Source organism: Cucurbita moschata, unplaced genomic scaffold (assembly GCF_002738365.1).
Source record: "Cucurbita moschata cultivar Rifu unplaced genomic scaffold, Cmos_1.0 Cmo_Scf00044, whole genome shotgun sequence".
NCBI lineage: Eukaryota > Viridiplantae > Streptophyta > Magnoliopsida > Cucurbitales > Cucurbitaceae > Cucurbita > Cucurbita moschata.
Genome location: NW_019268560.1, coordinates 1972113 through 1997765, shown reverse-complemented (window position 1 = coordinate 1997765; position 25653 = coordinate 1972113). Strand labels below are relative to the sequence as shown.

The 25653-nt window shown below is 35.0% G+C and overlaps 6 protein-coding genes and 1 long non-coding RNA gene across 15 annotated transcripts in view; 3 read left to right on the top strand and 4 right to left on the bottom strand.

The window, feature by feature from the left end:
- The window catches only part of LOC111434101 (histidinol dehydrogenase, chloroplastic-like), a 10661-nt gene extending 8360 nt beyond the window's left edge, over positions 1-2301 (top strand). The window contains exons 14-16 of one of the 4 annotated variants that reach the window (XM_023071404.1): positions 482-572; positions 993-1250; positions 2221-2301. In XM_023071404.1, coding sequence (XP_022927172.1) covers positions 482-572; positions 993-1204 — 303 coding nt within the window. In that variant the 3' untranslated portion in view covers positions 1205-1250; positions 2221-2301. Of the gene's footprint in view, positions 1-481; positions 573-992; positions 1447-2081; positions 2167-2192 lie in introns of those variants that run through there. The other 3 variants (XM_023071403.1, XM_023071402.1, XM_023071401.1) reach the window with 3 other exon arrangements.
- LOC111434103 (putative germin-like protein 2-1) lies at positions 1664-3415 on the bottom strand. Its single transcript, XM_023071408.1, has 2 exons — positions 2886-3415; positions 1664-2474 (listed from the first exon to the last, which is right to left on the bottom strand). The coding sequence occupies exons 1-2, from the start codon at positions 3001-3003 to the stop codon at positions 1939-1941; spliced, it is 654 nt and encodes a 217-aa protein (XP_022927176.1). The 5' UTR covers positions 3004-3415; the 3' UTR covers positions 1664-1938.
- A 1873-nt stretch (positions 3416-5288) lies between these two features.
- Positions 5289-8611, bottom strand: LOC111434102 (tubulin beta chain-like). Of its 3 annotated transcripts, none has more exons than XM_023071407.1 (4): positions 8108-8611; positions 7150-7419; positions 5654-6346; positions 5289-5565 (listed from the first exon to the last, which is right to left on the bottom strand). In XM_023071407.1, the coding sequence occupies exons 1-3, from the start codon at positions 8499-8501 to the stop codon at positions 5679-5681; spliced, it is 1332 nt and encodes a 443-aa protein (XP_022927175.1). In that variant the 5' UTR covers positions 8502-8611; the 3' UTR covers positions 5289-5565; positions 5654-5678. The 3 variants fall into 3 exon arrangements, with proteins under 3 accessions (XP_022927175.1, XP_022927174.1, XP_022927173.1); XM_023071406.1 differs by having other exon boundaries at positions 5289-5562; XM_023071405.1 differs by having other exon boundaries at positions 5289-6346.
- A 2674-nt stretch (positions 8612-11285) lies between these two features.
- Positions 11286-15699, bottom strand: LOC111434100 (putative pentatricopeptide repeat-containing protein At1g16830). Its single transcript, XM_023071399.1, has 6 exons — positions 15394-15699; positions 12825-15017; positions 11907-12012; positions 11679-11778; positions 11458-11511; positions 11286-11343 (listed from the first exon to the last, which is right to left on the bottom strand). The coding sequence occupies exon 2, from the start codon at positions 14912-14914 to the stop codon at positions 13058-13060; it is 1857 nt and encodes a 618-aa protein (XP_022927167.1). The 5' UTR covers positions 14915-15017; positions 15394-15699; the 3' UTR covers positions 11286-11343; positions 11458-11511; positions 11679-11778; positions 11907-12012; positions 12825-13057.
- A 2725-nt stretch (positions 15700-18424) lies between these two features.
- Positions 18425-20481, top strand: LOC111433981. The gene is made up of 2 exons (XM_023071261.1): positions 18425-20046; positions 20141-20481. The coding sequence occupies exons 1-2, from the start codon at positions 18695-18697 to the stop codon at positions 20187-20189; spliced, it is 1401 nt and encodes a 466-aa protein (XP_022927029.1). The 5' UTR covers positions 18425-18694; the 3' UTR covers positions 20190-20481.
- LOC111433982 (dihydroceramide fatty acyl 2-hydroxylase FAH1-like) lies at positions 20080-25083 on the top strand. 4 transcript variants are annotated; one of them, XM_023071262.1, is made up of 8 exons: positions 20080-20280; positions 21261-21836; positions 22540-22606; positions 22760-22852; positions 22931-23127; positions 23244-23349; positions 23497-23643; positions 24697-25083. In XM_023071262.1, exons 3-8 carry the CDS (start codon positions 22556-22558, stop codon positions 24817-24819), a joined length of 717 nt encoding a protein of 238 aa, XP_022927030.1. In that variant the 5' UTR covers positions 20080-20280; positions 21261-21836; positions 22540-22555; the 3' UTR covers positions 24820-25083. The 4 variants fall into 4 exon arrangements, with proteins under 4 accessions (XP_022927030.1, XP_022927031.1, XP_022927033.1 ...); XM_023071263.1 differs by having other exon boundaries at positions 22502-22606; XM_023071265.1 differs by lacking the exons at positions 20080-20280; positions 21261-21836 and adding an exon at positions 21849-22023.
- Positions 20146-21364, bottom strand: LOC111433983. Its single transcript, XR_002708889.1, has 2 exons — positions 21229-21364; positions 20146-20312 (listed from the first exon to the last, which is right to left on the bottom strand). It is a non-coding gene; the product is annotated as an uncharacterized LOC111433983 (long non-coding RNA).
- Positions 25084-25653: the final 570 nt, after the last annotated feature.

The window sequence follows — 25653 nt, the reverse complement described above, 5'->3', positions numbered from 1 at the left end:
TTTTTTTTTTTTTTTTTTTTTTTTTTTTTTTTTTTTTTTTTTTTTTTTTTTTTTTTTTTTTTTTTTTTTTGTTGAACATTTTGACTTGTAGAGCTTTCTTGGTTAAATTCTCTCCTTGTGTTAGTAGCTAATTTCACTCCTGTTATTTCCCATTGAAAGTGTATGTTGTAAACACCTTTGCCACATAGGTTGCCCTCTTTTGTAATTCCATCTTATCAACGAAATGAAGGAATCATAGTTTCAGATAATAATAATAACAGTAATAATGTGTTCGTAACTAACAGAGAATTCCTGGAAATTTTCTTTCCTCTAAATTGCATTCGTTTCCTGCATATAGATGAAGTACATATACCATCAATTACAAATATGTGCTTGACCCTGCCTGTTATTGGATTTTGCAAAATTCAATTACCTTATTATTTCTGAATCTCTACAGCACTTCATGACTTTTGGAACTAAATAGGGTTCTTTTGATTCTCAGGCGGTCTCTTTTTCAAACTTATATGCACCTAAGCATTTAATAACTAATGTCAAGGATGCAGAAAAGTGGGAGAGTTTCATTCAGAATGCAGGTATCTGCTGAGAGTTGTTTTCAGTTTGTTCAAGTTTGTGCTCAACACTTCACTACCTTTTATACTACTATAACTAAGGGTTTTCTATATATTATTATAACTTTTTTAAATAAAGAAACTGCTGACTCTTTCATCATTAAAAATAAATATTATGGAGTTACACCAGAGTCGAGAGAGATCTCCATCCAGTTATAACCATTGAGTGATAACAGTTACAAAAGAATTTGGTAGGTTACTAGAGTAACTCTGTGAATGATCATAGTAACGATTATCAAACACAAATTCAGTTCAACTGTTCCCCTGGAGTTTAAACCCTCGCAAGTAGGCATTGCCAGCTTCTCCCTGTTTCTTGTCATTGGTTAATTGTTATTGTTAGCTTGGGCAGTTTTTAACAATATGAACTTTGTTTTTATCTTGCAGGTTCTGTCTTCTTAGGGCCATGGACCCCAGAAAGCGTAGGAGATTATGCAAGTGGGACAAATCATGTTCTTCCAACCTATGGTTATGCACGGATGTATGGTGGAGTTTCACTTGACTCGTTTTTAACATACATGACTGTACAGTCTTTGACAGAGGAAGGTTTGAGAAAACTTGGTTCGTACGTCAAAAAAATGGCCATAAAAGAGCTGTAACTCTTAGATTGAAGGATATTGAAGCCAGGCAGATCTCAACTTCAAGGTGATTGTCTAGATACCTTATTATGTAGTACCTACTTATGGAAAATTCGAATTTTAGATTTTGACTATTCATCATGGAACCGTAACTACTTTTTTGGTTGCTCTGGTTGTTATAAGATAACACAAACCTGGAAACAGATATGAGATTAATTATTCTTGAACCTTGAGATGCATTGAGGGAATAAACACCATTAGAAGGAAACAACTTTTACAGCATTTATCTTTACATCCAGTGCTTTCCAAATTCCAACCGTTGGAGAGGTTTCGATATGTTAAAAAGCACTTGATATGGTTGATACCATATCACCTGGTAACTACCATCACTTTTCCTGTCTTTTTCTTTAAGAAACGAGCACATTGATATAAGGTTACAATAAAGGAGTAGAAAAGGCACGCAAAAAGCCCAAGGAATTTTGGAACTAAATGGCAGAAAGCGTATTAGCATCTTGAACCCTCTCATCCCTCTCCTGATTCTTTTTTAAACACCCTACCTGTTACATCATGAACCACTTCCACATTCTGCTACTATTATGGGAACCTAATAGGAGATTCACTTGAACTGAAAATGATATTTCTTTCAGGAAAATTCAATGCATGTACTGCATATTACAAACAAGCAGACGTAAATGATTCTGTAGAACAATATCATGTATCAGCTCTTCTGACATTCTGATTTTTAGATTTCTGATCTAGAACTTAGTTTGAAGGTAGCCGATAACATTTTTATTGATTTGAAAAGACTTCTCTAGAATGTCACTGGAAATATTTGGAGTAGAACCAAATACTGCATTTGCAACCATAATAACTCCTGGATTTTGGCTGCTGAGAGCAGCAACAGCAACCGCATTGGTAGGACCTGGATTTCTCTGGTAGTGAACAAGACCAATAGGGAACACAAACACATCGCCCTTCTGCAACACTTTCCCTATATGTCGATTTTCAGGATACGATGTGATGAATCCTACTTCTAGGCTGCCTTCCAAGACAATCAATAGCTCAGAAGCTCGAGGGTGCGTGTGCAGAGGGTTGATGCCTCGTGGTGCATAGTCTATTCTAATGATGGAGATGCCGAGAGTGTTGAGTCCAGGCATTTCTGATGGAGTTACTGGAGTCACATGACACCCCAGAGCATTTGATGTGTTAGCTGCAAGGTGAAGCCCGCCAAAGGAAAAGTCATCGGCAACAACATGCTTTGGGTCCTTGCAGGTTAGTCCATTTAGTAACACTGCAATCAATTTCTAACAGCATGAGATGCTTTAGTGATAAGTCCTAGTAGAATCATGGAAAAGGGTAGCATCTAAGAAACTTTATATTTTCTGAAAAAGATGACAGATAACTTAGAAAGAAAGCAAATCATGATTATCCTACACAAATGTGTTAAAGATGCAAGCATGAAGGAAAGAAAGACTAGTTATTAAAAGAAAGAGCACAAATGAGATGTATTAGCATAAATGAATATGATTACTCCCTTACATTGGTTGGCTATACCATAGAAATAGGCAACAAAATTGTAGCTAAGCTAGAGATTGCTGAAGATTTAGAAAATAATATGAGCATCTTCTCATTAGCAACTAAGATAAATTGTTAAAACTGCTAAGCATAGGACCCAAAACAAGCTGGAGAGATCAAACAATACCTGTACTTCCAGTATCTGCTACACAGAAATCTTGAATAGGGCTCTGGTCAGCTGCCAAAGCAATAAAGAAGGGTAGTGCTAGAAATGAAATAGCTAATATACAGGCATTACAGGCCATTAGAAACAAGGAAGATAATATGTCTAGAAGTTTATATTGGAAGAACAGGAACAAATGGCGATGTCGAGTCAAATTTACTGGATGTTTAAGTTTGTAGGAGAAGAAATAAAGAAGCTGAGGTATTTATAGGAAGAAGTTGAAAAATTGGGTGCAAAACGAATCATTGTTTAAGTTACAACCTACCATCTTAGGCTTTGAAAATCAGTCAGCAAAGGCTTTTTGGGGCCTCAAGGACCAAGCGTGAGGCTATTTCTGTGATGTTTTAGTTTGGACTTAGAGAAAAGGCATACAAATATATGAAGAAAATCTTTGGGGGTGACCCAATAATCTGATTTTAGTTGCCTTTGAGAAAGGAACAAAGTTATGGCTCTTTCCCATGCGCACTTACATGTAGGGAACAAGTGGACCACTCTCCCTTTAGGTATTCACAAATTATAATCATCTATGTCTGTCTGTATTCAATTTCTCATTTTTCTCATCCTTTTATGGTTGTCTTTTTGTGTTAATCTACTGCTGTTTGGAAATTGTTCCAAGAAGCTGTTTTTCTGCCTTTTTAAGTGTATTTGCAGTTTGTTTCTATTAATTTGATCTCGAGGGTGTTGGTATACGGGTCATGCTTGTGGAAGCTGTGTCAATCTGAACCTATCTCATTTGGTTGAAACGTATATCCTCGACCAAAAAGTTGGAAGTTTGAATTCAGACTTCCACAGGTTAAACTCAAAATATCGTTTATAGGAGTTGTTGAAGTTTTTTGTCGTTCGAATGATACCATGAGCAAATGATCATGCTTTAATATGGTAAACCATTCAATCATTGTTGGTAAAGAATTGGCTTGTAGAACAAGCTCATAAACAATCATTTAACTTATTGCATCATTGTAAAGTTAAAAAGTTGAAAGATTTGTTCGATATGGTTTGTGTTTATTACTTCTTTTTTCAAGTAAGAAAATAAGTTCCTTTAATAATCTCTTTCTTCTCATTTTCTAGTTTTTTAGAAACCCCATTTTATAAAATCTGGAATCAGTTTGGTCTGTGGTTCTGCAATATGATTATAATTTTTTTATTAAAAAAATTCAAATGATATATTGATTTATTAGGATTTGTTTTACAAATTTTTTTTAACAAAAATTATAATAAAAAAGGAAAAGTTTAAATTAATTATTTTTTAAAAAATAATAATAAACGAGAAAAAAAAATACTTTCAGGGAATTCGATCCCGGCAAATTCTCCGTAATTCCTATCTCGATCTCTGCAAAAATAAATAGGAAATTTTGTAGGGATGAGAAATGAAATAGGTGGTGGGGATGGAGATGGGAAGACTTCTCAAAATATTAGTATTTAAAAAAAATTATTAACCACTTGAAAAGTTATTTTAAATCATTATTATGTTATTTTAAATCATTATTATGAAATAATAGACCGTTGATCCAGTTTAATTACCATTTCAAAATGAACCAATAGATAAAAGTTTAATTACCATTTCAAATTTCAAAAGTTGAAAAAATAAATAAATAATAAATCTGAAATTATTATATGACAAATTTTCTACTACTTTTATATAAGTGGGACATTTTTACGTGAGAGATGAATAGTAAAAAAATAGTATAATTAATTAATTATTACTTGTCATATTTATTTAATTAATAATTAATTGATACTGTTATTATATTGTTAGGCTTAATAAATTTTAATTAATACCTTTATAATTAATATTTTAACTATTTAATAGAAATTTCTATTACCAATTTAATTATTTATTATTAGTATTTTGATTAACTTACACTTAATTCAATTTTTCTCTGGCTAATCTTAGTATCAGTATAATTTAATTAATATTGTAGTGTATAAATATTTATTTATCTTCACTTTAATTTATGGTTATTTTTATTCTACAACATGTGAGGATTCAAATATTTGAATTTCCCCTTTTACATAATTTATAATAGAATCATTAGTTTATTTCCTGCATATAATTAATTAAATTAAATTTCTATATAAAAAGAAAAAACCTATAAATCAAGACATTTAATTATTGAACACTCAATATCATACAATATCCAAATATAAATAGTCAAAATTTTCAATATTTAACACTTAGATCCATAATACAAAACCTGTAATCAAAATCAAAATCATTGTAAAAAAATTTAGAATGAAAAATGAATACAAAATGTATTGGAAGACAATGAGAGCTTCCAACTATGCTTTAACTCTTGTCTTTTCCTGAGTCGCGAGTGAGGCTGGAGAACGAGTCGGGCGAATTACTAGATTTAGTTGTTGCTTCTACTCTCTCAAGAGACCTCTCTCAGGATATGCCGACAAGACTGGAAGAGCTACTCGAATTACTAAATTTAGTTGTTGCTTCTACACTCTCGAGAGACCTTTCTCAGGATATGCCGATAAGATTGGAGGAGCTACTGATGACTATCCACTAATACAAATATGAATCATTCTAATTGAAGCAAAAAAGATAATATTATATCCAAAACCCAGCTCTGATTGCATTACATGGCCCTCACTCACTCCATAAGACAGCTCAAAACATGTAAAATTCTATGAACTGCTGGACAAAAGGAAACAGCACCATCATCATGATCATCACAAACTAAAGAATAAAATCAAGAACAGCAGCATTACAGTTTCAGACAAACCTGGGTTGCTGCAGGAGACGGTGGCTCAAGCAGGGGCTTCCTCTTCTTCAGCTTCGAACTCTTCGTCGGCAGTTGCATCCTGGTACTGCTGATACTCGGCGACCAGATCGTTCATGTTACTCTCAGCCTCGGTGAACTCCATTTCGTCCATTCCTTCACCGGTGTACCAATGCAAGAAGGCCTTGCGCCTGAACATGGCTGTGAACTGCTCACTAACCCTTCTGAACATCTCCTGAATTGAAGTCGAGTTACCGATGAAAGTCGACGCCATCTTCAGACCCTTGGGTGGGATGTCACACACGCTAGACTTCACGTTGTTGGGTATCCATTCGACAAAGTAAGATGAGTTCTTGTTTTGTACATTGATCATCTGCTCGTCTACTTCTTTAGTGCTCATCTTACCACGGAACATGGCTGAAGCGGTAAGGTACCGACCGTGTCGTGGATCGGCAGCGCACATCATGTTTTTGGCATCCCACATCTGCTGGGTTAACTCTGGCACTGTGAGGGATCGGTACTGCTGGGATCCTCTTGATGTTAATGGTGCAAAACCAACCATAAAGAAATGTAGACGAGGGAATGGAATAAGATTGACAGCAAGCTTTCGTAGATCAGAGTTCAATTGTCCAGGGAATCGTAGACAACAAGTAACACCACTCATGGTAGAAGAGATAAGGTGGTTCAGATCACCAACTATAATATGACAATTGAACGGTAAGAAAAAATCTGATCAATAAGTTAAAAGTTTATCTTATATTATACAATAAGAAAACTACTAAAAGATTGAACTTATTTGGAACTTGAATGATGATCGGGATTTGGAACTTGAAAACAATCATTTTTACGCTGACATGATGTCCAGTTCTCGCTTTCCTTTCCTTGTATAGGGTTACAAAATAAATCCAAATCCGATGAAGAATGCTTTTACTAAGACCTGAAGGAACTTTTGAAAGGCAACCAGCGAAGATGCACCAATATCCCTCTTTCTAGAATTATTGTTGAGACATGCTCCAAGAGAGTTAGCCCCGGCTATCAAGATCCCATAAAAGGTCACACCTGGTTACTATTCTAAATTGGAAAATATCGGGATTGCTTTTTTTTTACATGAATTGGAATCTTCCCTCAAACAAGGAGGTCTTGTCAGTGAAAAGCGGGGTAGGCTACTAATACCAAGTAAGTCAATTTCGGTATTGTCTAAATAACAATGAAGTATGAGAAAGCCTAGAAGAAAGTTTGAACTATTACTGCACGGAATAAGCTGTTATTTTCTCATAAGCAAATGTGGCAATTAGGTGGGACAGTGCGCTCTCTCTCTGAATTAAGCTTCGGTAATTGATTACATATTTTGATAGTACAGTCATGGAAAACGTATTATAATACCCATATCAGAACTTCAGATATTCAACACCATCCATTTTCAGCTTTTTATAAAAACAATGAGTATACAAAGGTCAATTTCTAGACTCAAATATGAGTTGAAGGACTTGGACACTTACATGTAGGAGTAGCAAGCTTGAGTGTTCGGAAGCAAATATCGTAGAGGGCTTCATTGTCAAGAACCATGCATTCATCAGCATTCTCGACAAGCTGATGAACAGACAAAGTGGCATTGTACGGTTCTACAACTGTGTCTGAAACCTTGGGAGAAGGAAATACAGAAAATGCCAACATCATGCGATCTGGGAACTCCTCCCTGATCTTTGAAATCAGAAGTGTTCCCATTCCAGAGCCAGTGCCTCCACCCAAAGAATGACAAACTTGGAATCCTGCACAAATAAGCACCAAAAAAGTAGCCAGCCTTAAACGCTGAAGTTTTAAAATGATGATTTTACTTAATTAGAACAGAGTTAATGGTACAAACAATCGGCACATATATACATTAAAAGAAAGATACAAGATCATTCACGGCATCAAAGTTCATAAAAACAACTCTATAGAATTACAAATTATGAAAAGGATGAATATAGGAAATTCTCCGGACCTGATAATCTTTTCAGTATGATCAGATCCAGAGAGAATAGTATCGAAAACAGAGTTAATACCATGGTTTCGTAAATTCCTTATAGTTAAATTCCGCGGGTATGGAAAACACGGTGAAATATATGATATCGTGATATCAGAAGCTCGACTGAACGCGTGTAGGCAACTAAAGAAAAGATTTACAGAAATTGAAACATTTCTCCAATTTTGAGAAGAAAGCTCAGTAAAAACAAACGAAAATTATCAGCCAGGAGATAAGATTCTTGAAACAAAATCCGAAACATCAAAGGCTAAAAGAATCTAATCCGTATGATACGAAGACAAAGGGTGGAATTACCAAAAAGAAATTAGCACCAGAACGATTCACAGTACTCAAACATAAAAATAAGTTACCACAAAAGGAACCAAATGAGAAAATTGCGCGCGAAATCGAAGATCAAGACCAACAGTTCTTGTTCGAAAAAATGAGATTACCTTGCAAGCAATCACAATTCTCAGCCTCCTTCCTAACAACATCGAGAACAGAATCGATTAGCTCAGCTCCTTCGGTGTAATGTCCCTTCGCCCAATTATTCCCAGCCCCAGACTGACCAAAAACGAAGTTGTCGGGACGGAAGATCTGGCCAAAGGTTCCGGATCTGACGGAATCCATGGTTCCAGGCTCGAGATCCATAAGAACGGCACGGGGAACATACCTACCACCACTAGCCTCATTGTAATAGACATTAATCCGCTCGAGTTGAAGCTCAGAATCGCCGCTGTATTTTCCGGTGTGGTCAATGCCATGTTCGTCGCAAATGACCTCCCAGAACTTCGCACCGATCTGATTACCACATTGGCCGCCCTGAATGTGGAGGATTTCTCTCATATTTTTCCCGGGAAACAAACGGAAAACTTGAGATCGACGGCGGGAAAATTGGGGGAATCGAAAATCGAGAGAGAGAAAGTGGGGACGGGATTTGTTACTTAACCAATGGAATCTAGAGGATGGAGGAATAAACAGGGATGTCGGGAGTATTTATACTTACTTGCTTCTTGTGCAAATATGTTAAATTTGAAGGGCTTTCTTGCAAATAAACTTTTATTTATTTATTCTTTTTTTTAATTCCAAAAAAGGAAAAGCTAAATCAAACCCAATATTCTCTCTCAAGTCTCAACCCTTCATTTTTCTCTCTCTCTCTCTCTACTTTTATTTTCTAAAAAAATTAATTAAATAAATTGGCAATTAATTTATGTTCTCATTTTTTCTAATTATAAAAATAAAATTAGCTTATTTTGTGTTTTTACTTATTTTTTTAAGTAATTCTTTCGTTTTTTTTTTCACTATTACCGTAGGTATGCATTTTTTCTATAATGTCAACTTTTCCCAACTTTTCCCTACTTGATAGTTCTATGCTGTAAGCCGTTGTTATTGTCTTTTTGCTTGCATCACATATAACACTAATTTCAATCTTTCAAATCTTACTTTCAAAACTCTCTGCCCCCGTTTTCTAAAACTTTCTTCTTGAACCGGGGCCAGAGGCTCAAGCATATGTCTCTTGGCCGTAGTCAACGCAATAACGAATTGACTTAACTCACTTGTTGCTGGATATCCTTATTATTCACCTTCCCAATTATTAAAAAAAAATTATAACTTTATCTCTAAATTAATGGATATAGAATGAGAATAAAAAATGTAAATTCACTTCATTCTCGTGTTTATCAAAATTAAATACGATAGTAAAATGTGGGGCTCACTCTAAATTTGACAATCTCATTCTCGTTTATTTTTTGTCTGGTTTGGTCCTCGTCCAGCTCCTCGCTTTTTTAGATGATGTGAAAATTGGTCCCCCTTTTACACTATTATTGATAAAATGGATCTCCCTACCTTTTTAAGCATAACTTTGGTATTAAATTTTTTTTAGTATAAAAATTTGAGTATGTAAATAAATTTTTTAAAAAGAGATAATTTTAATTTGGTAGAATGTTAATTAGTTTAATTGATTATAAATATAAACTAATGGTCTAATCATCATTTATTTCCATTCCAATTTAAAAGCTAATTTAACCATTATTAGTTCAAACATCTCTATTATATTTAAAATAATAATTGAATCAAAGTGTGGCAAAAATTGCAACTAACAAAAGAATCATGATATTTTTTAATTATAGGTATTTTTATTTGTGTGTACAAATAAATTCAATAATTTAAAGGTGGAAAAAGAAATAAAAGGAAAATAAAAGGGGTTTTTATAAATTATTTTTTAAAATATTTTGTGGTAGACAGTGAGTTGTAATGGAAAAAGACGTGTGATCTGAATTCCAAAAAAAAGTTATAAAAAATTAAAGAAACAAGAAAATAAAAGAAATTTTAACTGGATTTTGCTCATCTGTTAAGTCAGCTACATTGCACAATATTTAACAAAATAATAATAATAATATTCTAAAATTTTCAAGGAAAAATATCCTAAAACTTGCGAAAAAAAAAATTAATAATAATAATAATAAATAAATAAATAAATAAATAATAATAATAATAATAATAATAATAATACAGTTAATTTTTTTATTTTTTTTTTATAGAAATAGTTAATATTTTTTATTTCAAAAATACTCTCCAACTTTACCTTTCAAAAATATTTAAATATATATATATATATATATATATATATTCTAAAACTTAAAAAAAATTCAAAATATTATTACTTTTTTTTTATGTATATATATATATATAGAATGGTTAATATTAGTATTTAAACTTTTTAAAGTGTTTCAAAAATACTTTTGAGTTTTCAGGGATGTTTTCGCGAAGTTCTAGTTGGGTCTTGGACATGGTCAATCAGGATCGAGACCTAATTAATTAACCTTAGGCCTACTCCAACCTCGAACCTTTATTTCTTGACCTTCTTTCGGCCTCCAACCTATTTGGATAGGTCCAAGTGTTGTTACAATTATAGGGTTGTAATTATCCATCCTATTGACCCATTTGGGGAAAAGTAAATTTGAATAAAAAGGCCATGCCTGTTTGTACATGGAATTGTTCACCATCAAGACCAGCCTAAGATTTATTCATGCATCTAGTAGTACACTCCTCGATTGGTTAGAATAAATAAAGCAACAGAAGTTTTGTTGATATGCAGGATGATTAGGGGCTAGGGCAGACCAGCAGAGGGGTTGACTCTCAAACCTAGCTTTCTTCAAAACTCTTCAAGTTCTTTCCTATCATTAGGCTTCTTTTTGAAGCTATGACCCACCAAATATTGGAGAAGACGTTTTGGGGTTGTGAGATCCTATGTCGGTTGGAGAGGGGAATAAAGCATTCTTTATAAGGGTGTGAAAACCTCTCCCTAGCAATCGCGTTTTAAAAACTATGAGGGGAAGTCTAAAAGGAAAAGCCCGAAGAGGACAATATCTGCTAGTGGTGAGCTTGAGCCGTTATAGGGACCCACAACAAGCGAGCAAGAGTTTCACCAACTTCTTGAAGAAAATGAAATGTTTGGATTCATCTTCTAAACTTTATCAGTCTACTCTTGAATCAAATGTAACTTCATATACTCTAGAGTAGAGATTCATACCAAGAAGGGAAATATTTGGGCTCATCATCATCATCTTCTGCTGCAAAATTCCAGGTCTTTGTCTCAATTGCTCCCTAAAGGAACTTTCTTGGTTGTTGAAGACTATTGTCTCTCTCAAGCTTCCACCATTGGGAAGTAGACAGCTACCCCACCAAACTGAGTGGGAAGAATTGTTCAATGATCAGTCGAAAGTAAAGGACGGTGAAAAAGAAACTATCACTTCAAAAAAAAATTTAAGAAAGAAACATAAAACTTTTATCAAGCGTGCACCTTTTAAATGACCAATTGTGCTTCTCCACTATTCATGCGAAGGAAGCAACCCCCCTAGAGAAAAAAATATATATTTGGCACAATCAGAATTCAGAAGAACTATGTTGGTAAAGCAAAAATCAGAGTCAACTAACTTAAATACATCAATTAGGAGAACATTAACTATAGCATTGGAGATTGAACTGGGAAGATTACGGGATGTAGATTCTGTAGGATCTAACCTTCTATCATTCGACAGATTCAGATTCTGAGAGCTTAGATGACAAAGGCAAATTGTTGGACTCGAAAACGTTTCATATCTGCGAACCATGAGCATCCAATCTGCAGCCAGACATGGTTTTCAATCTCTTCAGACTGTTATATAGAGAATATAGGGTGAAAAGATAAGACGAGAAAGTCCTGAACAAGTGGCTTCTGTTCCTAAAGTTTCTCGGGTTAGAGATTAAAACCTTGCCGAGTCGTTGAAGATAATCATGGTTGGTCGTCACTCCCTGCTGTTCATGCCAAGTTCAGGAAATCACCCGCCTCCATTGAGTTAAAAAATTAAAATAAGTTCTACAAAAATCATAATAAAGAAGAGAGAAAGAAAGAAACCTTCAGGGACAAATATATTTCAGCAGATATTGCATAATTTTCAAATGCCGAATTAAAAGAAAAAACTGCACCTCAAAATTGGTCAAGTTAAATACCTTTAACAAACTCCTAATTATATAACACAACAACATTACCATATCATATACCCAAAAGCATTCAGTTTACAAGTGAGTAAAAAATTAAGACGTTTCTAAGAAAGGTTCGTTTTAGTTGTGCGTTAAGATTCAAATATCAAATAAGTATTATACGACACATGTTAAGTCAGTTCCAGTTGCTGAACTCATCTGGCGTTTATAACAAGCTACCCCATAAGCATATGGCTTTTTTTAATGTTGTAAATCCACCTAATTTTCTTCTCTTGAGAAAAAGGTGTTAACTGTTAAGTCCAGATGATTACAGGATATTCAAGTAGTCCTATCGATTAAAATGGCTAAAGGTAACAACTTCTCATTCAACAGTAGAAAACAAAAGGTCCTAATCATGTAAAGAGATTTGAATCATTTGACGTAGGTCGATCATTACTCCAACTGGGCACACTTAATGCCGTAAACCAAATTTGTTATTTCAAAAGCTGGATATATGTTCATAAGTAAGGAAAGTTACAAGTAAAACAACTTAACCGTCTTTGCACCTACTGTCAAAGAAAAAGGGAAAAAATGAACTGCCATAACACAGGTTGAATCTCTTATTGCATAAAGATCAGAAACCGACAGCAGTAATCAATAGTCAAAATATAAAATGTTCGACAAGGATGAAGGCTTCAGCAGTTATACCTTTTTAGTGTTGGAGAGAATGTTAGAATAAACTCCGAAAATCGCAACTGTACCGTCATTTTGAAAATTTGGACTTCCTTCTACATACAAACTCAGCCCACAGAAGCAGCCACATTAGTATATTCTTAGGAGCAGGATGTATCACCAAATAGATAATATTCTAGATGACCATTCAATAATTTATGGTGTTCTTCAGAAATATTCACAGCTTTGAGGCGTTTATAAACCAATGTTTAACAACCCAGTTTGTCAGGCAATAATCCCAAACCCTTCATCTCAACTAATAAATGGCTGACAGGATAAAAGTTGTATGATGAACTATAAATGGCATTGCATAACCTAAAGAAATTATTCCAGCTAATTTCTATTCCCAAATCAATCATTTCTTGTAGCATCTGTTTCACTGATTCAAAATCTTTTTCTTTGCAGAAACTGGAGAGCATTACATTGCACATATCCCCATTTGGATTTATACCAGCTTCCTTCATGTAGTTATATAATTTACAAGCCTCTGTACCTCTACCAACCATAAGGAGCCCACGAATGGCAACAGAATATGATACAGCATCTAAAGAACTTTTCTCCAATAATTTTTTTCTGAATACTCTAATGGCTGAATGACATTTACCAGCTTTTATAAGTCCATTTATAATTACAGTGTGAATATGAGCATCAACTCCCGTATAGTTCAAGAGAATACCATTGTACAGATTAACTGCTTCATCAATTCTTTTTGCTTGACAAAGACCAGTTAGTACTCCAAGAACACTATACTTATCTGGCATTAAACCTTTATCCAACATCTCATCATATAGTTCTAAGGCAAGCGAAGGAAATCCAGCCTTGCCGAGATAACTAAGCAGAGAGTTACATGCCACCAAGTCAACTTCTACAAAAAATCCATCAACTAACTTGGGTAGAAGGAAAACCCTTTTGGATAAACATATGGTATTCAACAATGAACTGAAGGTATAACAGTCGGGCAGTATATTTTGTTTATCCATACTAAGGAAAATACAGAGAGCTTCATCGTATCTCCCAATCTTAGCAAGACCATCAATCAATACATTGTAAAGAACCCGATCGGGGGAAAGCCCTTCCAATTCAATAATACTTAAAACATCAAATGCATCACTAACCAGTTGTGCATCCATATATCCCTTAATCAGAGTAGTATATGTCACGATGTTCGGAGAACAGCCAGATATTTCCATCTTCTTCACTAAAGAAGAAGCATCAGCAGTTCTGTGCAATCGACGGAATCCATCAATCATTATAGTCCAAATGTTTACAGACATGGATATTCCAATAGTTGTCATTATACCCAAAACTTGATATGCTTCTACCAGCCTACCCAATTTGCATAAATCATTCAAAACCACTTCAAATGTCCCAGGATTAGGATAATACCCCATTCTCAACATACATCTAAAAGCATCTCTAATGCCTATCAAATCTCTTATTTTGGATAAATTACACAATACAATGTTAAATGTCAAGAAATTAGGTAGCAAGGTCTCTTTAAAGACCTCCAAAGCAACATCAGCACGTCCAACCTTGAACAACACATCCATAATCACATTACGTGCAAACGTGTTGGGTGTAAATCCACAGCGATCCATATGGTCAAATGCTTCAAAAACCAACTCGTACATTCCTCCACGCCAATAAATCCTCAAAAGAAGCAAAAACGTTTGTGCCTTAGTTACAATGCCAACACTCTCCAATGCCCCAAGAATCCCACTCACAGTTTCATATCGTTCCATGAGACGGGAAACCACACCCACCATGTATTCAAACGCCGTGGTGTTGTGGAAGAAATTGGGCTGTTTAGCACACCACATGAAAAAGCTCAAAGTGACTAAATCAGAAGAACAATTCAACAGAGTGGTGTGCACAAGCTCATTAGTGAGAATCACTTGCCTGTTCTCTGAAAATTTCTGCTCAATGTCTTGGTTTAGTTGGTTGTGGAGGTTTTTGGTTAAATTTATAAGTGGGGCCAAACATTTACGGTGCGGCTGATGAGCAAATGTTCTGAGGATTTGACGAGGTGCTATTCGGAAGATATTACAGCCATGTCCCCATATCATTGCCAAAGAAGTTCAACTTTCTTGAGTACCAACGCAACATGAGAAAACTGAGCTATGTTGATGGAAGCTCGAGAGCAGAAAAATTTACTCCTGCTTAGAACCCCTGAATTTCAAAAGATTTCAAATCAGACATATTTGGATGCAAAAAAAAAAAAAAAAAAAGCATAAACAAAAAGAAGAAGAGAAGTGAAATCAGATGCAATTTGAAATCTTGTTCTTTTCAAAAGAAAAAAAAAATCCGAACATTTCGCTAGGATTTTAAACTTCAAAAGAAAAAGTATTTTTCCAATTTCATCCCATAAGAGTTTTCTTTGTATACATTTAAATTTTCGCCTCCCTACGTCAGTTCATGAGCATGTCCATTGATAGTTTTTTCTATATTCATCTGGACTGGTTGAACAATGAATGAATAAGAAATCAAAAAAAAAAAAAAATCACGTTCTTCTCTGTAAATCAACAAAACAAAATAAATAAATAACCTTCGGTATCTGAAAAATGAGCGCCGATGCAGTTGAGTGTCGGCGCAATCTCACCAACGGCGTGGTTTAGGTGCTGAACCACTATTTATATTTCTGAGGATTAGAAAAGAACAACAACGATAAGTAACTCTGATCACACGGAGAGGCAATAGGGTGTAAGAAGGAGGGAGCGGCAGCGAGTTCATCGGGACGCTGAGACTGCAGCGAGCAGCGGCAGCGGGGGGAGGGGTTGCAGTGGCTGGTAATTGAACGGAAGGGGTTTGGCTGAAGATGAAATAGGGTTTAGAAAGAAGGTTTAGCTAGGAAGGTTAACCAAATTAATAAAGAAAAATTAATCGTCAACAATTAAGTGATTTAACTTTCAATCTTGGCTTAAAAAAAACATAATTAATCTGTTAATTTTATTAAAAATTAAAATGAAGCACGTAAACAAGGGGTGTACATTCAACCCGACAACCTGGACCAATTCAACCCGAACTATAAGGATTGGGTTGGGTTGGATAAACATTTTAGATAGGATTGGGTTGAACCCGAATGAAATCTGTTTCGGATTCGTGAGCAAAATATATTAAGAATTTTTTTTTGGGCAATTTGAAAATATTCACGCGTAATTTTATTTTTTAATTTTTTTATATTAAAAATCATTTTTATTATTTATTTAATTTCATGATCTATCCTTAAATTTGTGTTACTTTAACCGATTCTAAAAAAAATGTCGTTGTTTTTAATTTTATAACAACGTTCAACTGTTAATATGTTACAAGTTTTTTTATTACATTTATTATTTATTGTTGTTAATAATTATAAATTGAATTGAGTTTGTGGGTGAACTTTTAATATATTTTATATAAGATTGTATCCGAATAATTATTAAAAAAAAAAATTGACAACCAACCTGAGTTGGGTTGGGTTACCAATCCAACCCACCCGAACTTTTGGGATGGGTCAAAAAAATCTCCCAACCCGACTCAACTCGGACCATGTACACCCTAATTTTTGTAATACGACCCGACCCAAGGTGTTTATGTTAGTTTAAAAACATAAAGATGGTTTTAATACTTAATAAAAAATAATAAATATATTTAATATATAATATAATAAATATTAATTAAATATTTCAATTTTTTTCAACTAAATTATCCAAAATTTCAAAAATCGAGAAATTACAAGATCTCACGTTAAAAATTAATTAATTAATTTTTATTCATTAACTATATATTAATCTAATATAATCCTAGAGTTGTATTCCAATACATTATAAAACAAGTTTTGTCATGAATGTACTAATTACAAACGAGTACAAACAAGTTGGTTGTAGTTACAAACGGGTCACCGTCAAGTATCACCAACACTAATGAATAATTTATTTATGAGCAATTATAAATTAATTCTCGACGAGAAAGTGGACCCCATTGTTCAAGTCACGGTATCAACACTTGAACCACTTGTCTATTTATCCAATATACGAAGAAGTATATTGCATGTTGTGAATTTATGTTCCTAACTCACTGTCTTGTCGGGTCTCAAAAAAATGGTAGCCATATCAATTCAACAACATAAGTCATAATAAAGCAAAAGACACGTCTCTTAAAACAAGAGCTTATCACTCACTTGTGATTAAAATCGAGTCACATGTGATCGTCATGTCATATATATATATATATATTAATTAAATTAAATATTTCATGATTCAATCTTATGCCGATTCATTGTATCAATAGTGTTATTAAAATAAGACACTCAACTTTATCCATATGGTATAGACCATTTCGATTAAGATTCAAACATAATATTATTTTACGATAATCACCTTTTATTTAATAGTATACTAATAATCTTTGAATTTTCGCATAAAAAAAATCAAACTGTAAATAAAATAATTATTTACGACATTTTAGGGATAAATAGGAACAATATAAATCACAATTTTATGTCTAATTAAATTTATTCAATTAATTTGAATTAAATTGTATTTAATAGATTTCTCAATTTTAAAAAAATTCGAAACTATATAAACTAAAATTTTAATTTTAAAAACTTATGAACTAATTTTTTAATAAGAGAATTAATATCGTAAATGATGCAAGTCTGTATCCTCTTCGTGCCTAAGTGGGTTCTTCCAGTCTACGAAACTTGCTCTTAGGACAACACATTTATGTTAACGAGACACAATTAATTGTTGACAAGATCTTTCACAAATACAGACAAAAATTCATTCGTAATTTTTTATTTCACATCACATCTTAGACAAGATTCTAACGTGCAGTACAACTACGATAATGAAATTTGGCTTGAAGATCATCCTCCAACAAAAATAACTTAATCAACATGAATTAAATAAATACATAAATTAAATAAAATTTAATAAACATATAAATTATGTACGAATCAAATTTGTAAATATAGCTCAAATAATTTTGACTATTAATAATCCTATAAGCACAACTGGTCAAATCCTTCATTTACCTTATATAATAATAATAATAATAATAATAATAATACACCATATAAATTTATATATTTTTTCAGCAATAATAGAAACTCTATAATGATATATTTATTTTACGTATTTATTTCAATACAATTTTCAATATTTCACTTACAATTTTTAAAAAAATAATGAAAGGTCTAAGTTGTAAAAATAATTAAAATTTAAAACTATTGATACCTACTCCGCTATTTTTTAAAAATGTTTTTACTTTAATTAATTATATTTTTGTAGCCTTTTAAAATATAGGTAGCCTTTTCATTTCTAGATTGTTCGAAAATAATAATTTATTGAGTATAAAGTGAATTTTACTTTTATTATAATTTAAAATGAATTATGAATTATTAATTATTAAAGTTTAGGATAAACATGTATATATTAAAAAAAATAAAAAGAAAATTATATTATATATTAAATTTGGGAATGTTTTCGTGTAATTTTCTTTTTAAATTCGATAAAATAAATAAATTTCCATATATTTTTTTGTTGATCTTAAGTCGGTTATGTTAAATAAATTTTTTAAATATGGAAATGAAAATATTTTTTAATAAAAGAAATAAATATAATGGACACCGTGGTGCCAAAATATTAGATATGGATACCGATGATTCTCCATTTGAAAGAAAAGTCCAAATTTTCCTTATTGTCAGTAATTCGGTAAAGACAATTTCTTGAATTCTTTGCAGTCGCTGTTCTTCTTGCCGTTTCTTGCTCTACTGTTTTGGAATTTCTTTATCGATTTCTCGCCGATTCGTCGTTGAATTGCAATTCCTCTAGACGGAATTCCAATTTTCAGGTTTTTGTTGTTGAATCATGCCGCTTCTTCCATGGAAATCCACAAGGAGTTCTCGGATCTCTCAAATCGTTGCTGATCTTCAGTCGCCGAAGCGTGGTGGTTCGCTTGTTGTGGAGACTGGATTTCCGACCTCTCTTGTTGATCTATTCGTCAAGCATCGTGATCGATTGAGGAAGCCGTCGGCGAGAAGGAAGTCGAAGGATAAGAGATCGAAGAATGAATTTAGCGACTCAATCGTTCAACCGTCTTCTCAATCGCATCCTCCGGAAATCGATTGTTCTGACGCTGGAGGCGGTTGCGTCCAGCGCGAAAACCTAGAAATGGAGGATTTGAAAGTCTTGGATGAACCGCGAGAATGTCGCGATCGTGGATGTGAATTGGTGCGGAATCGGACTGAGACGTGCGTTGTCGGTGGCGATGCGGCGGGCAGGAACGGCGTCGTTTTGTTTGTGTTGAAAATGTTTGTGGTTGCGGTTGTGGTTTTGGCACTGAGTGCCAAGAAGCTTGTGGTTGGAACTACTCTCTCTGCTTTTCTACTTTTGCTTCTGGAATTTGTCGGTAAGCGTTCGGTTCGCTTCTTGAAACCGTGCACTCATGGCGAGACTGCTCTGAGATCCTTGATTCGAAAGGTATTGAAGCATCTCTGGATTGGAAAGGATGATCTAGTGATTCAAGAGTCGAGAAATTACGGAGGAGATTCCGTTCCGAAAGTTTCGCTCGATGCTTTTCCGAACGAATCGATTGACTCACCGGAGTTCAGTTCCTCAATCGAAGAAATCCGACTCGTGGAACCGGAGGTCGATGCCTGTGAAACACCTAGGGGAATTGAAGATGAAAAGAGCCGTCTCGGTTTTCTTGGAGATGAGAAGGAAAACAAAGATCGATTGGAAGTTCAAGTGTGCGAAAATGAACGTGGAACGCGAGGAAAACGCAACCGGAGTATGTTTAGGAAACTCGTACGAAAGAAATCAGTTAAGCAAGCGATCGAGAAGAAGAACAACACAGAGGAGAAGGAGTTCAGAAATGACAGATTGGACAAGGCGTCGATTGAAGAACAGGTAAATAAAGAAGACGATGAAAACCTAGAAGAAGAACAAGAACAAGAACAAGAACGCGATCTAGAAATCCGAACCATTTTTTGCGAAGAGGATCAAGATAGCAGAAAACCTCCTGATTTCGATGAGCAATGGCAGGCAATGGAAGTCAGAGAGTCGTGTGAAATTCAGGGAATAAAAAAGAAAGGAAGATTAAGTTACCTAATTCTGGTTCTGGTTGTTCTTGCTGGGCTGTTCGGAGGCCGGTTTCTGGCGGTGGTGCTGACGACCGCATGCTGTTTCATGATCAAATTGAAGGAATTTATATGGAGAATGTCTATGAATCCGCCATTGAAGACCAATTGCTAGAAACTGTGGTAAGAAAGAACGTCCTCATCTTTCATCTCTTCTGATACACAGATGGAGAAGGTCTCTGAATCCGCCATTGAAGACCCCAATTGCTAGAAAAATGTGGTAAGAAAGAACATCCTCATCTTTCATCTCTTCTGATACACAAATGGAGAAGGTCTCTGAATCCGCCATTGAAGATCAATTGCTAGAAAAATGTGGTAAGAAACAACATCCTCATCTTTCATCTCTTCTGAAACACAAATGTTGGTGTTTGTTAGCCCAAAATAGTTTAGTTCAAAATGGAAATGATTCCCCCATGGAATTTGAAAAATTCAACTGGGTTTTTTGTACCAAAATCTCCAAAATTACAAACAGTTTTTAGTACTCACTTCTCGATCAAATGCTCTATCTTTGGATGATACCCTTTTCACCCATCGTCTTTAACTTTGTGTTGAGATTAGGAGCATAGATTTTATGTTGGTGTCGTAAAAAAATATCTCCCATCTTCCACAAACTAAAATAATATTCTTAACCTAATCAGTTACTTATTTATTTTTAATGAAAATAGTTAATATTTTTGTTTAAAAATAGTAATCATTAAATTTTTAATAGTATTTCATTAATAACTTTCTAAGTTTAAAAATATATTTACCATTAATACCATTTTAAAAAAATGTTTATGAAATTTTAAGGGTAAAAAATAGTTTAACAGTACGAGTATTAAAGTAATTTTTGGAAACTAAATAATATATATATATTTTTTAAAGTTTTAAAAGTTTAATGAAATACTAAATAAAGTTAATTAACATTGTTTAAAAAGGTATTTTTTTAGATTTTTTAAATGTTATTATTGAATTTTTTTAAAAGTTTAATGAATATAATAATATTCAACATATTTTTTTGGAAAAAAAGAGCTTTTTTAATGGAAACATGAGATAAAAGCTTTTTCATTTTTAGAATTAAAAGGAGAATAAAAATTATTTTTTTAAAAAGAGAGGACTGCGAAATTTCAATATTAAATTTCAAACACGTAAATATTTTAAAGTACAAAAAAAACTTAAATTCATTATTTTATATATTGATAACCGTCATCTTACGGTGTAAACTTTCAAAAAACAACTTTAGAAATCGTAACAATTTAATCACTCCGTTAAAAATATCGTTACCTTGCCGTTTGTGTTCCTGATTTTTACTCCAGCAACCGGAAATCGTTGACCTGGCAGACACGACGCCATCAGACACGATTTTACCGGAAATTCCACAGGCGGAGGCTTCCGGTGCGTCGGGGTTCGCACTGTCATCATACGAATCTCGAGGTACGTCGGGGTTCGCAGCCAGGTCGCTGAAGACATCGCCGAATTTGATGGCTTCCTGTTGCTGCTCGTCGTCGTTCCGTCGAGCTGGCTTCTCCTAATTTATCCAACGCAGAATCAAAAGGTAGGGAGGTTTCTTTCTGCAACGGCGTGTGGATAGGTCTGTTGAAGAAGTGCCTAATTTGGTTCAAACCATCGATTTGGAAGGTAATTTCGTACCTAAAGATATCTCTCCAATGAGGTCAACAGTTTCCGGTCACCGGGATACGAACGGCGACGTTTACAGAGCTAAATTGGTACCATTTGCAGAGCAGAAGGATATTTGAGGATGGGTGTTAAGTCCTAGAGGTGTGTGCTAATGATAACAGACTGGCATCCTCAGATTCCACGACGCAAATCAGCTGGCCGTTTTCGTCGGATTCTTGTTCCAACGGACGGTCCAGATCTCTTCCCCTATTAAGGTAACTTTTCTGCTCCTTTTTGGGCCGTCCCATCACACACCGCTACTCATTCCAAAAAAAAAAAAAAAAAAAAGAAACGGAGTAGACTCCCTCACATTCCTTCCGCGGTGGCCACCGTCGCGGTGGTTTTCACTAGCTAGGAACATCGCCGCCGCCCCTTCTGCCGAACCCACATTTCCATTTTCCGGTTTGTGAATGTTTTCTCAAGTTTTTTTTGTTTTGTCTGCTTCTCTTAGCTCCGTATGGCTGTTCTTGTTGTTCTTGTTCTTGTTCTTGTTTGTAGATCATTGGTTCGAGGGATGTTTTCTTCTTTCGATTTTGATTTGTTTGTGGGGTGGCGCTTTAGAATCTTCTTGTTTTTCGTTTTCATTTTGAGTGGATTTTGGTGTTGGAGAATGGAGTTCATGTGGAAGTTCTTCAGATTTATGTTTGAATTCTGGGAAAACCTGAGATTTCCCCTGCTGGATTGATGTGGGTTTTCGTTTTCTTGGCTTAATTGTGTTCTTTTTCCCCTTTCTTGATTGAAATTTGAAAAGACAAAGGCAAGAAACTGAGACTGTGGCTTTTGATACTCAAATACGAAGAACAACAACAACATGGATGTAATAGAATAGACATTATCAGACTGCTGTTCTTCAGTGATATTAAATTGTACAATGTCTCAGTTTCAGCTACTCCATTTAATCGTATCTATTATCTGCTGCTAAATCCACACCAAGATGGTCGCTCATGGATTCACCGTCGATTTGAATAAGCCGCTCGTATTCCAGGTAACGTTACACTCGAACAAAAAAGACCTTTTGAATCAATCTGGTTCAGAATTTTGATAGAATTGACAATGAAACTTTCTGTGTCATAGATGTTTCTTAACTTGTCTGGTTGTGTAAAATGGTGTGCAAACTTTCTCCAATTATCTTTCTCAGGTAGGCCATCTTGGGGAAGATTATCAGGAATGGGTTCATCAGCCCATCGTCAGCAAAGAAGGGCCTCGATTTTTCAAGAGCGATTTCTGGGAGGTATTGAAGATCTTCAAATTCAAGAACTCGTCGAGATTAAGTCTAGATGATTAATAAAGTTTCTTTTTAACAAAACAGTTCTTGACTCGCACGGCGTGGTGGGCGATTCCTACCATTTGGCTACCGGTCGTTTGCTGGTTCATATCAATGTCTTACAGGATGGGCCATACTCCTTCAGAATTATCTTTGATGGTGGTATTTGGAATTTTTGTATGGACATTACTCGAATACACTCTTCATCGGTTTCTTTTCCATATCAAGACCTCGAGCTATTGGTTAGTAACCGAAACACTGCCTAGAAATGCTTGCAGACATAAATTTTTCGTGTTCTTCGAACATTCTTTTTTGTTTTCGTTTTCGTTTTCAAACCATTTTGGAACTGGATGATTAGGGGAAACACCATACACTATCTTCTTCATGGTTGCCACCACAAACACCCTATGGATAGCTTACGACTCGTTTTCCCTCCTGCTGCAACGGCTATTCTTCTCTTTCCAGTATGTCGATTTCTTTCAATTGTTCTTCAGTATGTTAAATGAGATTATGTTTGCAATGTTCATTGTTCAGCGTTTCCTTGTCGAAATTTACGCGGTTTGGCAAGTTTCTTTCGTTGTGATCCTAATTATTTGCTCATGACTTGCCAGTTCTGGAATTTGATCAAGCTTTTTGCTACCCCATCTACCACACCTGCTTTGGTTGGAGGTGGGTTGCTGGGCTATGTGATGTATGATGTTACCCATCACTACCTTCATCACGGGCAGCCATCTGGACAAATGGCACGAAACCTTAAGGTTAGTATGGAGTTTGCTTACGCTATACGTAAAATTTTATCGTCGTCTGGGAATTACGCGTGCTTTTATATGAGAACGCGTTATATGAGAATACCTTTCTCAAAATAGAGTAGAGGAGTCCTCCCGTGGTATCGAAAAGTTTGAAGTGGGATGTGGAATGTGATCGGTGATGGAATGTGGTTATAGAATCTGCATCACATGATAATCCGATGTGAAAACTCTCTATCATTGGCGCCCGATTCCTCAAAAGCCAACCAACCACCTTTCGATTCATCCAAATTACTTTCAGTTTTCACGTTTAAAAGTCAAATCCAATTGGCTAGGACAATTAAACTCGCACTGTAACAGCCCAAGCCCACCGCTAGTGGATATTGTCCTCTTTCGACTTTCCCTTTTAGGCTTTCCCTCAAAGTTTTAAAACGTGTCTGTCAGGGAGAGGTTTCCACACCCTTATACGGAATGCTTTGTTCCTTTCTCCAACTAATGTGGAATCTCACAATCCGCCCCTGTAGGGGCGCAGTGTTCTTACTGGCACAGTGCTCAGTATCTGACTCTGATACCATTTGTAACAGCCCAAACCCACCGTCAGTAGATATTGTCCTCTTTGAGCTTCCCCTCAAAGTTTGAAAATGCGTCTGCTAGGGAGAGGTCTCCACACCCTTATACAGAATGCTTCGTTCCCCTCTCCAACTGATGTAGGATCTCACAATCCACCCCCTTGGAGGCCCAGCGTCCTTGCTACACACTGCCCTGTGTCTCGCTCTGATACCATTTGTAACCGCCCAAGCCTACCACTAGCAGATATTGTCCTCTTTGAGCTTTCCCATCTGGGCTTCCCCTCAAAATCGCGTCTGCCAAGAAGAGATGTCCACACCCTTATACGTAATGCTTCGTTCCCCTCTCCAGCTGATGTGGGATCTCACACGCACTCTTCTATATGTAGTTTTTGTATGACAATAAATGTTATATCGGTATTTATACGAGTAACACGTATACGCACATTTGGAAATAACCCTACAATAATCTGCAAAAATGGCTTGATTTGTTGTACAGAAATACCACTTGAGCCATCACTTCAGGATCCAAACTCTAGGCTTTGGAATTACTTCATCACTATGGGACAGAGTGTTTGGAACATTTCCTCCACCTTCAAAAGTAGCTGAGAAAACAAGATGATCCACTTCTGCAGGTCTTAGTTTATCAGTAAATATAGCTTATGACTGCAACTTACTCTTAACTCTTTCTCAAAATTATTCTTTGTTCTTGTGCCTATTTACTGCTTAACTCTCTGTTCATGTCGTGTGGCGTTGTCGTCGGGATGGTGCGAAACTGCCGAGTCTCATCTTTCCAGTGCCTTGGATTGTATTCTATCCTGCCATGATAGCTCTGTGTAACATGGATCAATATGTTCTAATATATAGTATAGTTTTCCTATGGTAATTTTTATGTGTTCTTTGCTATGAAAAAGTCGATCGGTTTGACTCTTGGTTGTGAGATGTGTATAAGTCGATCAAAACGCTTAATATGCTATTATAACGGTCGTTGAAAAAATTTATTTTGTTTTAGGTATCTTACGAATAATGAAATGTATTGAACAAAGGAGGTGTACGTCGGTTGATCGACGTCGTTTTAGGCTAAAATCGATATTGACAATTGGCTTGTTGGTTTGCATTAGTGTCGGTTGATCGTTTTGGCCTCGAACATTGTGGATAGTACATTAATTACTATGAAGGAAAAGTATTATTACTAAAATGTCAAACATGACTAGAAAGCATCCGGGTCTATGCTTGCTAATCGAAGAAGCCATAGAGAGCTATTCCACCGAACACGGGAATGAAGATTGCTGATTGAAATGTGTGTAAATGAGTACAAATGCACGCTATCAACAAGTAAAAATTCCGAAAAATTACATTTTTTTTATTTTTGTGTATTTAGATTTTGAATTAAAAAAATTTAAAAGGTATAATTATATGTAAAAAAAGCAATGACTTTAAAAATATATTTTTCATG